This window comes from Aotus nancymaae, unplaced genomic scaffold (genome assembly GCF_030222135.1).
Source record: "Aotus nancymaae isolate 86718 unplaced genomic scaffold, 86718_ANA_hifiasm-v0.15.2.pri h1tg000006l, whole genome shotgun sequence".
Lineage (NCBI taxonomy): Eukaryota > Metazoa > Chordata > Mammalia > Primates > Aotidae > Aotus > Aotus nancymaae.
In genome coordinates this window covers 95,354,129-95,370,545 of record NW_026988417.1, presented here as the reverse complement: position 1 = coordinate 95,370,545, position 16,417 = coordinate 95,354,129, and the positions used below count along the sequence as shown (strand labels likewise).

The window sequence follows — 16,417 nt, the reverse complement described above, 5'->3', positions numbered from 1 at the left end:
GTGTTACCTGGCAGGAAACTGACCTCACAAGAGCCAGGCACACAGGGGCAGTCTGCACTTTGCTTCGCACCCACCTCCCCTCCCCCAGCAGCCAAAGTCTCCTCCCTCCACTATATTGCAAATCCATGAGTCCATTAGACTTTCCATTAGACTTTGGGATTCAAGGTAAGCTAGAATTAATGGTTAACAGCTGACAGGTGAAAGTCTGGTTAAGTGCAGCTTTGGCTAGCAGACATATTGCACACACAAAATCAAGTTCTACAGCTATCTAAGGCACACAAGCAAATTCAAGTTCTACAGCTGTCTCTGTGTATGTCACGTGTTTAAATACGAAATAGAATTAAAAAAAAATAAATTCAATGTATTGAGAAAGCAAGCAATTTTCTCAAGGTACATTTCTGATATACTAAGATTTTAGGACTTTCACAAATATGTTGTACCGAGAAACAATGTTACATAACATTGAGAACCAGTACAAGTAAATATTACAGTTATGTGGCCATTTCCTACACAGGCTCATTCAGAGGAGGATGGAGATCATTTTGGAAGAAGAAAAACACCCTTATTAAGAATTACAGCAAATAAGCAAACAAGGTCCTTCAGGTACAGTTTCAGAACTTAACTATTTAACATTCCTCTCAAGCAAATATGCCTTGAAATGCCTTTTTTTAATCATAGGAATTTAAAAGCACTATAGAGGATGATTAATATTTAAAATGTGTCCAATTCAGCATTGCAGAGATATTCCTCTACTATCTGTAACTAATTCGAGAGGAGGGTGGGACAGAAGAAGAGGAGTAGTGTCTACGCAATAACAAGTATTTTGCGAGTTAAAAAGACATCCAGATGCAATACTGAGAAGTCAGAGGTCTTGATTTGCCTCACTGATGACTCCGTTTTTCCTAGAGTAGTCTGTTTAATGCTTAGTGGGAATAAAAGATTTCTAGGTGACCAAAATAATCTGTTAATGTATTAGCCACAGATTTTTTTAAACAGAAAATTTTCTAAGTAGGAAATCATTCATAGCTCTTTGATAGATATAGGGAGAGACCTCAAGGAAAGACAGAAAGGAAATAAACTGGGAAAGGAAACCATGATGAAAAATTGGGGTGGGGAGAGCGGTCAGATGGTGCATGAGAAGGATCTGATTCATGGTGAGCAGTGGGGCGGCGGGGAAAGGGGGAGGAGGGGAGAGGGCTGCTTCCCTGTGGGCTCTAGCACTGCAGAGCTGTAAGTGTGGAACACTACACACACAGCCACACTAAGGTATGCGCCAGGGTTTGGAAAGATAAAATTCAACATTATAATGAAAACCCTGTGAACGCTATTGAATTAACTACTTCCCTCTCTCCCTATTTCTTGTAAATCTTAGTGTCAGTAAACTAATTATAAATGTACATTTCATGTTCTAAAAACAGGTACCTTTTTCTCATTGTAGGATGATTTTCTTATATCAAATGGTACATTTCATTTTATTTACTTCAGTTTCTGGTGGTAAGTAGAGCATTTTCTTAACTATGGACTGGGAGAGGGAAATCACACTACAGTCTCCATGCATAGAGGAGAATCCCACACCATCTATGCCAGGGAAGGAAATAAAATGGTTTTATTTATTTTTTGCTTGAGGTTCCAGAGGTTTTCAAAGCAGGGTGGGAACTGAGATGAAAAAATTGTTCGTACTGGTAGGAATCTGTGTCTATATGTATACCATATCTACCTCCATGCCTAACTACATAACTCATTCAAATCATATTTAAAAGCAATATTAAAAGGAAGAAACCTTGATTTGCTTCACTGATTAGTTTTCCATAAAGCAGTCAGTTCAATGGAACATACACACACACACATAAAATGGGAATTTTGGACTAACAAATAATATGCAGATATTCATGCATAGTTTATACATTCAAATAATTTAACTACCCTATTAATTCTCCACCCTACATCATGTCTGCTAAATTTGTTTATAGATTACTTAGCCAATATTAAGTAAGATATCTCAGTACAAGTATTGTTTAGCTCCATAAACATTCTTTATTTAAAATTAAAGCTGAAGCATTCCTTTAGAAAAATAACTTATGTATACATATTATATTTAATTTCTGATAACTATTGCTAGCACTTTAAGCACAGTAAACTCTTTTTTTCTGGCATATGTGAAAAAAGGCAAATCTAGGTGAAGATATTAAAAATAAATTCCACTTAATATATCAAATTACACAGTTCATAATTTCAGTTTTCCCTGTGACAAGATTACTGCTCAGGTTATAATATTCCTTTGTTATAATTATTTGGAAATTGTATTGTTATTTCATTGATAAATATGTCAGTGCTAAATAATTTGATATATTTTGAACGCTGGACCCAATAATGGCATAAACAACTGACCCCCTGATTCATGGATTCTACATCCATGGATTCAACCAATCTTAAAGTGAAAATATTTTTTTAAAAATTGCATCTGTACTGAAGACTTTTTTCTTGTCATTACTCCCTAAACAACATAGCACAACAACTATTTACATAGCATTTACGTTGTATTAGGTATTATGAGTAATCTCAAGATGATTTAAAGTACACAGGAGGATGTGAAGAGGTTATATGTAAATGCTATGCCATTTTATATTGGGACTTGAGGATTCATGGATTTTGGTATCTGCAGGAGGTCTTGCAACCAATGCCCTACAGGTATCAAGGAATGACAATGTACATATATAAGTCCTTTATACATGCATATGGAACATTTACAAAACTTCACCACACACAAGCCTCTGACACAAGTCTCAACACATTTTAAAGGGTTAAAATTATGCTGAACATGTTATTCAATCATTGTGAATGGGAGCTAAAAAAATAATAAAAAGAGAACTGAAAATCCCCAAATGTTTTAAAATTGAGTATAGCTTTTTAAATTAATATGAGTCAAAGATGAAATCAAAATGCTAATTAGAAAATTAAATCTACAATAATGAAAATATAGTATGTCAAAACTTTGAGATGTAACTGAATCAGTGCTGAGATCAAATGTATAGATTTGCATGTATACATTAGAATACAGAAAAGGTAAAATTTAGTAATATAAGATGACAAGAAGATAGAGAATAGCAAATTAAGTGCAAAGAAACTAGAAGGCAGAAAAAATCAATTGCAGAAATTAATTAAATGGAAGACAAACATATTTGAGAGGGCAAGATAATCGTTTCCAACCCATTTTATAAGGTCAGTGTAATCCTGACATCAAAATCTGATAGGAAAATTCTGAGGAAAAAAGAAGTTACAGGTCTTTTATCTCATGACCATATGTACAAATATCCTAACAAAACATTTTCCAACTGAATCCAGTAGAATGTTAAAAGACATTAAAGGATGATTAAATTGTGATATTGTGACAAAGTTGGGTTTATTCCAGGAATGAAAAGTTGATTTAACATTCAAAAATTAATAGATGCGTGACTTTGGGGTACATACCAAAAAGATAAGAGAAGGGAAAGCAGGAACTCAAACAGATAAACTAGTACACCCATCTTTATAGCAGCGCTATTCACACTAGCCAAAAGGCGGAAGCAGCCCGTGTGTTTATCAACAGGTGACTGGATAAACAGTATGGTGCATACATACAATGGAATCTTACTCAGCCTTAAAAACAAAGGAAATTCTGACACATGCTAAACACGCATGAACCTTGAGGACATTGTGCTAAGTGAAATGAGCCAGTCACAAAAGAACAAATACTGTGGGATCCCACTTATATGAGGTACCTAGGGTAGTCAATTTCATGAAGATGGTAATTAGAACAGAGGTTTCCAGCAGCTGAGGGGTGAGGGGAAGGGGTGAGAGCTGGTGTTTAAGGGGCACAGAGCATCAGCTGGGGAAGTTAAAAAGTTCTGGAGCGGATGGTGCTGATGGTTGCACAGCAATGTAAATGCACTTACTGCCACAGAACCGTCCACTCAGAACGGCTAAATGGCACATGGTATGTTATATATCACAATAAAAAATAATTTTAAAAATTAATACGTGCAGAAAAATGCTTGATAAAATTCTGTTAATGATCAAAACTCTTAGTAAACTGGAAACGGAAGAGAACTTTCATCAGCCATGAAAGCCTATTTTAAATAAAAACAAACAAAAATCCAAACCAGAATTCTTCAAGAAACATAATACATAATAGAAGAATATTGAAAGCTTTCCCAAGGGATTGAGAATAAGAAAAGAATTCTTCCCATTATTTCCACTTAGTATTATATGGAGGTACTAGTCGGTGCAGTGAGAAAAGGAAGTAAAAGGAAAATGATTCGGAGGAATATAAGCTCTCATTTTTCATGGATGACATGATTGTGTACCTAGAAAAATCCAAAATTAAGCATCGTGTTAATTATTTGAGTCAATTAAATTGATAAGAAGTCTGGATACTACGTCAATATACAATAGCAAGACTTGCTAGTTCGCAAAAACAGATGGAAAAAACTAGTTTTGGTACTGGTTGGTACTGGTTGCTTAGACTCCCACACAATAATAGTGGGAGACTTTAACACACCATTGTCAATATTAGACAGATCAACGAGACAGAAAATTAACAAGGATATCCAGGACTTGAACTCAGATCTGGAACGAGCAAACCTGATAGACATTTACAGAACTCTTTACCCCAAATCCACAGAATATACATTCTTCTCAGCACCACATCACACCTACTCTAAAATCGACCACATAATTGGAAGTAAATCACTCCTCAGCAAATGCAAAAGAATGGAAACCATAACAAACAGTCTCTCAGACGACAGTGCAATCAAGTTAGAACTCAGAATTCAGAAACCAACCCAGAACCGCACAGCTTCATGGAAACTAATGTTGACTAGATAAACAATGAAATGAAGGCAGAAATAAAGATGTTCTTCGAAACCAACGAGAACGAAGACACCACATACCAGAATCTCTGGGACACATTTAAAGCAGTCTCTAGAGGAAAATATATAGCAATAAGTGCCCACATGAGAAGCAAGGAGAGATCTAAAATTGACACCCTATCATCAAAAATGAAAGAGCTAGAGGAGCAAGATAAAAAAAAAAAAAACTCAAAAGCTAGCAGAAAACAAGAAATAACTAAGATCAGAGCAGAACTGAAGGAGACAGAGACACCAAAAACCCTTCAAAAAATCAATAACTCCAGGAGCTGGTTTTTTGAAAAGATCAACAAAATAGACAGACCACTAGCCAGATTAATAAAAAAGAAAAGAGAGAATAACCAAATAGATGCAATAAAAAATGATAAAGGGGATATCACCACAGATTCCACAGAAATTCAAACCATCATCAGAGATTATTACAAACAAATCTATGCACATAAACTAGAAAACTTGGAAGAAATGGATAAATTCCTGGACAGTAGCCTCCTCCCATGCCTAAACCAGGAAGAAGTCGAAACCCTGAATAGACCAATAACAAGGTCTGAAGTCGAGGCAGCAATTAAGAGCCTACCACCCAAAAAAAACCCAGGTCCAGATGGGTTCACAGCCAAATTCTACCAGACATACAAAGAGGAACTGGTACCATTCCTTCTGAAACTATTCCAAATAATCCAAAAAGAGGGAATCCTTCCCAAATCATTTTATGAGACCAATATCATCCTGATACCAAAACCCGGCAGAGACTCAAAAAGAAAAGGAAACTACAGGCCAATATCCATGATGAACATAGATGCAAAAATCTTCAATAAAATACTGGCAAGCCGATTGCAACAGCACATCAAAAAGCTTATCCACCATGATCAAGTAGGATTCATCCCAGGGATGCAAGGCTGGTTCAACATACGCAAGTCTATAAACATAATTCACCACATAAACAGAACCAAAGACAAAAACCACATGATTATCTCAATTGATGCAGAGAAGTCCCTCAACAAAATTCAACAGCCCTTTATGCTAAAAACCCTCAATAAACTAGGTATCGACGGAATGTATCTCAAAACAATAAAAGCTATTTACGACAAACCAACAGCCAATATCATACTGAATGGGCAAAAACTGGAAGCATTCTCTTTGAAATCTGGCACTAGACAAGGATGCCCTCTTTCACCACTCCTATTCAATATAGTATTGGAAGTTCTAGCCAGAGCAATCAGGCAAGAAAAAGAAATAAAGGGTATTCAAATAGGAAAGAAGGAATTCAAATTGTCTCTATTTGCAGATGACATGATTGTATATCTAGAAGACCCCATCGTCTCAGCCCAAAATCTCCTGAAACTGATAAGCAACTTCAGCAAAGTCTCAGGATACAAAATCAATGTGCAAAAATCGCAAGCATTCCTATACACCAATAACAGACTTAAAGAGAGCCAAATCAAGAACGAACTGCCATTCCCAATTGCTAAAAAGAGAATAAAATACCTAGGAATACAACTAACAAGGAACGTAAAGGATCTCTTCAAGGAGAACTACAAACCACTGCTCAACGAAACAAGAGAGGACACAAACAGATGGAGAAACATTCCATGTTCATGGTTAGGAAGAATCAATATCATGAAAATGACCATACTGCCCAAAGTAATTTACAGATTCAATGTTATCCCCATCAAGCTACCAATGACCTTCTTCACAGAACTGGAAAAAACCACCTTAAACTTCATATGGAACCAAAAGAGAGCCTGCATAGCCAAGTCAATTCTAAGCAAAAAGAACAAAGCTGGAGGCATCACACTACCGGACATCAAACTATATTACAAGGCTACAGTAATCAAAACAGCATGGTACTGGTACCAAAACAGAGATATAGACCGATGAAACAGAACAGAGGCCTCAGAGGCAACACAACACATCTACAACCATCCGATCTTTGACAAACATGACAAAAACAAGCAATGGGGAAAGGATTCCCTGTTTAATAAGTGGTCTTGGGAAAACTGGCAACCCATATGCAGAAAGCAGAAACTGGACCCCTTCCTGACACCTTACACTAAAATTAACTCCAGATGGATTAAAGGCTTAAACATAAAACCTCACACAATAAAAACCCTAGAAGAAAACCTAGGCAAAACCATTCAGGACATAGGCATAGGCAAGGACTTCATGACCAAAACACCAAAAGCATTGGCAACAAAAGCCAAAATAGACAAATGGGACCTAATCAAACTCCACAGCTTCTGCATGGCAAAAGAAATAGTCATTAGAGTGAATCAGCAACCAACAGAATGGGAAAATATTTTTGCAGCTTACCCATCTGACAAAGGGCTGATATCCAGAATTTACAACAAACTAAAACAGATTTACAAGAAAAAAACAAACAAGCCCATTCAAAAGTGGGCGAAGGATATGAACAGATACTTTACAAAAGAAGACATACATGAGGCCATCAAACATATGAAAAAATGCTCATCATCACTGGTCATTAGAGAAATGCAAATCAAAACCACATTGAGATACCATCTCATGCCAGTTAGAATGGCAATCATTAAAAAATCTGGAGACAACAGATTCTGGAGAGGATGTGGAGAAATAGGAGTACTTTTACACTGTTGGTGGGAGTGTAAATTAGTTCAACCATTGTGGAAGACAGTGTGGCGATTCCTCAAGGACCTAGAAATAGAAATTCCATTTGACCCAGCAATCCCATTACTGGATATATATCCAAAGGATTATAAATCGTTCTGCTATAAGGACACATGCACACGAATGTTCATTGCAGCACAGTTTACAATAGCAAAGACTTGGAACCAACCCAAATGCCCATCAATGATAGACTGGACAGGGAAAATGTGGCACATATACACCATGGAATATTATGCAGCCATCAAAAACGATGAGTTTGCATCCTTTGTAGGGACATGGATGAACCTGGAAACCATCATTCTCAGCAAACTGACACAAGAACACAAAATCAAACACCGCATGTTCTCACTCATAGGCGGGTGTTGAACAATGAGAACACATGGACACAGGGAGGGGAGCACTACACACTGGGGTCTGTTGGGGAAACAGGGGAGGGACAGTGGGGTGTGGGGAGTTGGGGAGAGATAGCATGGGGAGAAATGCCAGATATAGGCAATGGGGAGGAAGGCAGCAAATCACACTGCCACGTATGCACCCATGCAACAATCTTGCATGTTCTTCACACGTACCCCAAAACCTAAAATGCAATAAAAAAAAAAAGTACTGAAAAAAAAAAAGAAAAAAACTAGTTTTTTACTGACACTGGAAGCTGCATGTGGATTTTCTGAAAATGTTTAAACGTTTATATGTTTAGGGGTGTGAGTGCAGATTTCTTATGTACATACATTATGCAGTGGTGAAGTGTTGGCTTTCAGTGTGCCCATCACCCAGGTAGTGAACACTGCCTCCAACAGGTGACCTTTCAACTTCCACCCCACTCCCATCCCCCCACCTAGTGGCATATTGAAAATCAAATTGTCTTGTAAAATTAAATGATCCAATTAGAAGGGGGATATATTCCAAGAAAATTAGCGCATGGTGCACACACACACACACACACACACACACACACAGAGAGAGCGAGAGAGAGAGAGAGAGAGAAACTGGATCTTGCTCTGTCGCCCAGGCTGGAGTGCAGTAGTGCAATCACCTCTCACTGCAGCCTCAAACTCCCAGGCTCAGGAGATCCTCCCACCTCAGCCTTCCAAGTAGCTGGGATTACAGGTGGACATAGCCATGCCCAGCTATTTTTTTATTTTGTAGAGACAGGGTCTTGCCATGTTGCCCAGGCTGGTCTTGAACTCCTGAGCTCAAGCGATCTGCCTGCCTCAGCCTCCCAAAGTGCTGAGATTACAAGCATGAGCCACCACGACCAGTTTGCATCATTAAATATAGAAAATCTATTTGATTCACCAAGTAACATTCTTCTTTATTCTTCTTAAAAGTAATATTTTAATGTAGTAAGATTGCTTTGCCCCAAAAGGTGGGGTTTCCAAATTATTCTCAATGGGATGAGGATGTTACCACACCCCAGGCCATCAGATGCTATCAGAAAGTGATCACTCTGGAGCCTTTGTTTCAAATAGTACAGGGTTTGGACAAAGAGACTCATTTAGGACAGGAAAAAGCAGAAGGCTCATTCCAAACCTGGATGAGATTCTGAAAAGCAGCAGTTTTGCCAGTAAAGATCCTTGAAATTATTCAGTTACCCTCAAAGCACTCTTGTCTCCAAGACAAGCATGGGCACAATCCCATGGGAGCCAATGTACCATTTTGTGATTTTCATTTCCATCTGAGGCCATTCATTCAATAAACTACGTCTCTTGCCTTTATGAGATTATTACCTAATTAGATATATGCCCACTAAAATCCAAAATAACATGTGCTATCTATTGCATCACAGAATGTGTGACTAAATTGTTTAAGGACACCTACTTTGAAGGCGGGGACATTGCTACAGTTTTCACACCAAGCGCCAAGTACTGCCAGGTAATCTGCACTTACCACCCAAGATGCTTACTCTTCACCTTCATGGCCGAATCACCGTCTGAGGATCCTACACAATGGTAAATGCTGATGTTTCTACATTGAGGAGACAGATTTTACAGGGAGATTGCTATTCATAACACATTTCCATCTATCATTTTATACGATTTAACATTAACAACTGGAAGATAAATTGTCTTTCAGTTGAAATATTATTACAGAAAGAAGCGATGGTGTTTAGGCAATTTAGAAAAGAATAAATATGCCTCCAGGTGTAGACTTTCCAGCCTCTCTTACGGTCTCAATATTAGTGGTATGTTTCCTCTTTTTGTCTCCATTTTTATGCTTCTTAAATGTTTCACACTTTGCTTTTCTATCGATTATTAATTTTTGATTTAAACTTGAACTTCTATTTTATTAGAAAAAATTAAATATTAAAAATTATTATTAAAATTAAATATTTTATTTTAAAGGATATTTTTAAAAGTAGTACAGTACAACGATCCCTTGCCGCTACCATGACTGCAATTTTTGCCTTTCTTATCTATATTTGTACACATGCTTAATTCTAAAACATCATGACACTTCACCCCTGAATACTTCAGCATGCGTTATCCTGCATAAAAGACATACGTAATGTAACAAGAATTCCTTTATACTATTTCAGTTTTCCCTCAAATGTAACATATGGTAATTAACCAGAATCTTACCAAGTTTCACACACTGCACTGGGTCGTTTGTTAGATTTAAAACATTTTAAACATCCCGCCAACCCCTTGTGTTCCCATGCTGAGCTTGAACATTTACTAATAAGCCTTTCTGTAGAATTAAGTTTTCCACATCTTTGTGTATTATTGCTACATTCACGGGCATTTATATAGCACCTTGAACTTATAAAATTTACTGTTCCAGAATGTAGAACAGGGATCAGCAAATATCTTCTTAATAAAGCAGAGTAAGTATGTTAGGCTTTGTGGACAAAACCCATAGTGAAGCCAAGGACATTATATGAGTACTTATGTATACATGTCACCACTTCAAATGTAACCATTTGAAAACATAAAAATTGTTTTATATCGCTAACGGGCTGTACAGAAACACACAGAGTTTTGGTTGCATTTTACCAACAGCCCATAGTTTCCCCGTTACTGTTGGCTCCTATGAGGAAGGAGTATTTACACGTAGTCTCTTAAGTGCAGGGATGCTGGAGTGAAAAAACAAACTCATAATCTTGCTGAGAAAATACTTGTTTTGGCGTGAGATAAGGTAGCTTGTTTTACTCTCTTTGTCTTTCTGTGTGCTGACTTTTAAGATCCATTATTTTAAAACATAAATTCCTATTCAGTAATACATATTTTTTAAAAAACAGGTTTACTTGTGTCCTGAAAGACAGTGTTACAGAAACACTGCCAAGAGTGAACAGGACAGGAGCAATTTCTGGGTATTCTTTCAAGCAATGCCCACACCAAATAAGCGGTAAGATATGTCATTAGAATTAACAAACACTAGGTGTGACGTATACATATAGTCACATCAGATATGGCTTTGTGACTATGAAATAAAACACTGCTCTGTGGAAATAAACCCCCTTAATGAAGTTCTTTCAATGTAGAGTATGAACTAGCATACATGTGTGCCTGCGCATCCAACACACTATAAACATTTCTTTACATCATAGAAACACATATCTTACAGGCTGGGCGCAGTGGCTCATGCTTGTAATCCCAGCACTTTGGGAGGCCGAGGCAGGCAGGTTGCGAGGTCAGGAGTTCAAGACCAGCCTGACCAACATGGTGAAACCCCATCTCTAGGAAAAATTAACAAATTAGCTAGGAATGGTGGTTCATGCCTCTGGCACCAACTACCCCAGAAGCCAAGGCGGGATGATGGCTTGAACCTGGGAGGAGGTCACAGTGATCCAAGATCACCGAGAGTGATACTCTGTCTCAAAGAAAAAAAGACATGTCTTACTACCTTACTTTTCATCATTCATTTATATTTTTTCTACTTCCCAGACTAAAAATCTTAAATGGAAGTCCCTTTTCTGAGACTGGGTCTCACTCTGGAGTGCAGTGGTGCAATCACAGCTCACTGCAGCCTTGACCACTGGGGTTCAAGTGATCCTCTCGCCTTAGCTTCTAGAGTAGCTGGGACCAAAGGCATGCACCACCATTCCCAGCTAATTTGTTAGTTTTTCCTAGAGACAGGATCTCACTGTATTGCCCAGGCTGGTGTCAAACTCCTGGCCTCCAGTGATCTGCCCGCCCTGGCCTTCCAAAGTGCCAGGATCACGTGGTGCCCAGGAGGAATTCCTTATTAAACATATTAATCCAAATCAAAAGGAGCAGATATAAAGGTTAAAGTGACAGTTGTCTTAATAGTGAATAGATACGTGAATCAATTAATTCGTGAAATGATCAGTGCAATTAGGGAGAATAGAGGCTAGGTCAGAAAATCAACATGTGAATTTACAAATCTAAAATTGTTACAATATAAGAAGGATACTGGCATTCTTTTACTGCTTCCATTCAAGAACAAGAATTTTGCAGATTAATATAGGAAAAGACTTCTGAGGAAAGGTGAGTGGAAAAGTTAAAAGAGTGAGTCAGGGCTGGGCATGGTGGCTCACACCTGTAATCCCAATACTTTGGGAGGCCGAGGCAGGTGGATCATGAGGTTGGGAGATCGAGACCATCCTGGCCAACACGGTGAAACCCTGTCTCTACTAAAAATACAAAAATTAGCTGGGCATGGTGGCGCATGCCTGGATTCCCAGCTACTCAGGAGGCTGAGTCAGAAGAATCACTTGAACCCAGGAGGCAGAGGTTGTAGTGAGCTGAGATCACGCCACTGAACTCCAGCTTGGGCAACAGAGCAAGACCCCATCTCAAAAAAAAAAAAGTGAGTCAGGAGAGACAGTTGCTTAGGTCATTGCCCCTGGAATCTGGAAGGGACTCATGTTTTCTGCTTTTATTTCCAGCTTGCAACAAAGACATTTATGTGGACCTGGACATAAAGGGTGTGAACTATAAGAGCTCAGTTGCCAGGAGTGTTCAAGAATGCCAAGAAAGATGCACGGATGACATCCACTGCCACTTTTTCACGTATGCCACAAGGCGGTTTCCCAGCCTGCAGCATCGGTGAGTGAGCCCCAGGACATCAGAGTAGCCAGTGAAACCAGAATGGTGATGTACTAAAAAAATGTTTTCATCGACTTGGTGCCAGAATTTATTTTAAACCCCTAAAGACATTTCTACAAAAGTACTCTTAGGTTTCTTCATGAAAAATACACTTAAAGCCTAATTTGGATGCATTTCATTTATGATAAGAAGTCTACCTTTTAATAACACTTTCAGAAAAATATATACACCTAAACCATATCCTAGCTAATTTCAAAAGTGCTACACTATTAAACTGGCAATTTTAAAACGCTACAATTGGTCTGATTGGCCGCGCCCTTCCCAGTCTAAAAAATGTTACAATCTAAGAGAATAAAAATAAAAACCTACTCCTCTCTCTCTCTCTCTCTCTCTCTCTCTCTTTCTCTCTGTCTCTCTTGCTAAATAACAATTCCTTACCTAAGACAAAATACTCATGTAAAAAGTTTTATCCTGTTTCATACAAGATTTTGAAATATTTCAAGGACAAATCTATTATGTAAGAATTTAAAAATGATCTTTTATCTAATGACCAAATCTGTGTTCTCATCTTTAAAAATTTCTAGGGAAATATATTATTAATTTGTATATTCAGAAATATTTGAGATGGTTTAGATTTTCATAGTAAACTGCATTTATCTGGAATCAACAGAAAAGTGAAAATCATTCAAATTTCTAATATTTGTGTTTCAACATTGGATTTTAACATTCTGTTCTCCACATTCACAAAGAGGAATACACAGAAAGCAGACAAAGCATCAACCAGCTATTTCAGAAATTATAATCAGGCCTGTAATCCCAGGCCTGGGACTTTGAGAGGTGGAGGCGGGTGGATTATTTGAGGTCAGGAGTTCAAGACCAGCCTGGCCAACACGGTGAAACCCCATCTCTACTAAAAATACAAAAATTAGCCAGGCGTGATGCCACACACCTGTAATTCAAGCTGCTCAGGAGGCTGAGGCAGGAGAATCGCTTAAATCCAGGAGGCCGAGGTTTCAGTGAGCCAAGATTGCGCCACTGCACTCCAGCCTGATGACAGAGTGAGAATTCATCTCAAACAAACAAAACAACAGTGGTTCACACACACATACACACACACACATACACACACACACACACTCCAAACCCCCTAATTAGCCATTTGACTTGCAGGCCATTTGACTTTTTAGCTCAGCTCAGACGACAGCTTTTATGTCTAAGACTTAACACAATGTGAACTGCAAACCAAAGCAAGATTTTTAAAAAAGTGAAATCATTAGAAGTGAGAAGGTTTGAGAAGTCATCCATTCACGCACTCTTTTTCTTCATGCGGTCGCTCTCTCAAGCTGTCACTGTACCAAGGAAGAAGTAAAGTTCCGCAGTTCACAGGTGCTTAGCAGCACTACTGGGGCCATGCCCAGTCCGTCACGCCCTCCCAGATGGAGGCTTCGGGGTCTTCCAGGTCCTATCTCCAAAGCGGAATTTCTTACCATCTCATGTTTTTTCCTCCTTGCAGTTGGACAAATAAGACTCTTTCCCTTTTTCTTTTTATTCAGTAACATGTGTCTACTGAAGCACACCCAAACAGGGACACCAACCAGAATAACGAAGCTCCACAGAGTGGTGTCTGGATTTTCACTGAAATCCTGTGCCCTTTCTAATCTGGGTAACTATTGACTTCTTGATGACGTAGTTTAACCACGAAACATGTTGATGATCGGTACAATAGACCTAACTCAGGATACCAGCTTATGCTCACTGATGAAACGGACCCAAAGATCTTTACCTTCACGTGAGAGATCATCTTGTCCTATACAGTTAGATCCTATATTTAAATTTCAAGTTTAAAATAATCGTGTCATTTTCTTCTAAGTAAAACAATTAAAAGATCTTGGGATACGTTTAAATTTTTAAATATGGAATATGCAAATACTGTGACTGGAATTTTCCTGACAGCTGGCGAACGGATTTCCTAACATAGTTCTTCTCTCGTGCAGCTTGTATTCGGGACATTTTCCCTGATACAGCGTTTGCAGACAGCAACATTGCTAGCGTCATGACTCCAGATGCCTTTGTCTGTCGCCGAATCTGCACTCATCATCCCGGTTGCTTGTTTTTTACCTTCTTTTCCCAGGAATGGCCCAGAGAATCTCAAAGGTAAGGAATTAACAAGTAAGGATAATTTGTTATCTTTTAAAAATAGCTGATGAAAATTCATCATTAAAAATTCCAAATTACTAAAAATTTACTCTAAATGTCATTATAGGATAAAAGATGTAAAGAATTTCTAGTTTCTCTCCCTTTCTATTCCCTACTTACTTACCACAAATCCAGCATTACCGAGGGCTCATTTTTTAAAATAAATTTAAAAATAAATATTATTTTACCTAAATAAATTTTAGGCACAGGTACAGTTTTGTTACATGGATATACGGTGTAGAGGAAAGTCTGGACTTTCAGTGTAGCCAAATAGCACACATTGTACCTATTATTAGGTCATTTCTCATGCCTCACCCTCCTCTCTCCTCCCAATTCTGAGTCTCCAATATCTTTCATTCCACTCTTTCTGTGCCTGGGTATACTTTATTTAGCTCCCACTTAACAAGTGAGAACACGCAGTATTCGACTTTCTGTTTCCGAGTTGCTTCACTTGAGATAATGGCCTCCATTTCTCTCCGTGTGGCTGCAGAAGACATGGTTTTATTATTTTTATGACTGAATAACATTCTATAGTATATTATACACACCGCATTTTCTTCATCTGTTCATTTGTTGATAGACTTTTAGGTTGATTCCATGTCTTTGCTACTGTAAATAGTGCTGCAGTAACATGTGAGTGTAGGTATCTTTTTGATATAATGCTTTTTTTTTCTTTCTTTTCCTTTGGATATACACCCAGTAGTGAGATTGCTGGAAGTCTCCACCTTTGGCAAAGGGAGAGTTGCCTAGTTCTAAATGGAATGAAGAGATTCAATTTCCATCTCATGACCACTATTAGGCAACGCAGTCCCATCCTTTGTTTAATTGAATCAGGAGCAGAAAGAGCTGAAAATGTCAGTAAAATGTCAAACCCAAAGTGGTGAAAAAGAGGTGGAAATGAATGTCTCCACCAAGTGGGTTGGGGTGATGGCGGAGGGGGATTTGAGAATTGAGTCCCTGTTTCCTTACCAATGGAAATTGACACAGGACATCGGAAACAGCATGGACAATTTCTTTGATCATCAAAAGGACACTAGCTAAGGTTGGTGTCCCTCTGTTTTTTTTTCTTTGAGACAGGGTCTTGCTCTGTCACTCAGGCTTGGGTGCACTGGGTGCAATCTTGGCTCACTGCAGCCTCCACTTCCTGGGCTCAAGCAATCCACCCGTCTCATTCTCCCAAGTTGCTGTGACCACAGGTGTGTGCCACCACGCCCAGCTAATGTTTGTATTTTTGTAGAGACAGGGTTTCGCCATGTTGTCCAGGCTGGTCTAGAACTCCTGGACTCAAGCAATCCACTTACCCTGGCCTCCCGCAGTGCTGGGATTATAAGCCTGATCCACCATGCACAGCTTGCTGTTCCTCATTGACAACATTCACTTAAACAAACACACAAACAAACAAAAATCCATAAAATTCATCTGAATTGGAACTCTCGGAGCCCTCGGCACTTGCTTGATTGGCCTCCTGTTGATGAACAGGTGTCCTCCAGAAAATTCTGCCAATGGGGGACCTTCTGTGCCTTGCCCATCACACGAGCCTCACTTTCCACTGAGTGAGGCTATTTCAGAAGTGCCAGGTCTGTCACGTCAAAATGAATCTGCTACCTGCATTTACTAAACACATTTAGTAGAATTTATTTGGTGCCTATTATATATCAGGCATTGTTCTGA

At 38.6% G+C, this 16,417-nt stretch overlaps 1 protein-coding gene across 1 annotated transcript in view; it reads left to right on the top strand.

Annotated features, from left to right (window-relative positions):
* Positions 1-371: 371 nt before the first annotated feature.
* F11 (coagulation factor XI) overlaps positions 372-16,417 on the top strand; it is a 28,242-nt gene continuing 12,196 nt past the window's right edge. Inside the window, exons 1-8 of the mRNA XM_012452813.3 lie at positions 372-390; positions 515-603; positions 1,439-1,494; positions 9,328-9,490; positions 10,780-10,886; positions 12,391-12,550; positions 14,104-14,213; positions 14,545-14,704. Of these exons, the coding sequence (XP_012308236.2) occupies positions 1,440-1,494; positions 9,328-9,490; positions 10,780-10,886; positions 12,391-12,550; positions 14,104-14,213; positions 14,545-14,704 (755 nt within the window). The 5' untranslated portion in view covers positions 372-390; positions 515-603; position 1,439. The remainder of the gene's footprint in view (positions 391-514; positions 604-1,438; positions 1,495-9,327; positions 9,491-10,779; positions 10,887-12,390; positions 12,551-14,103; positions 14,214-14,544; positions 14,705-16,417) is intronic.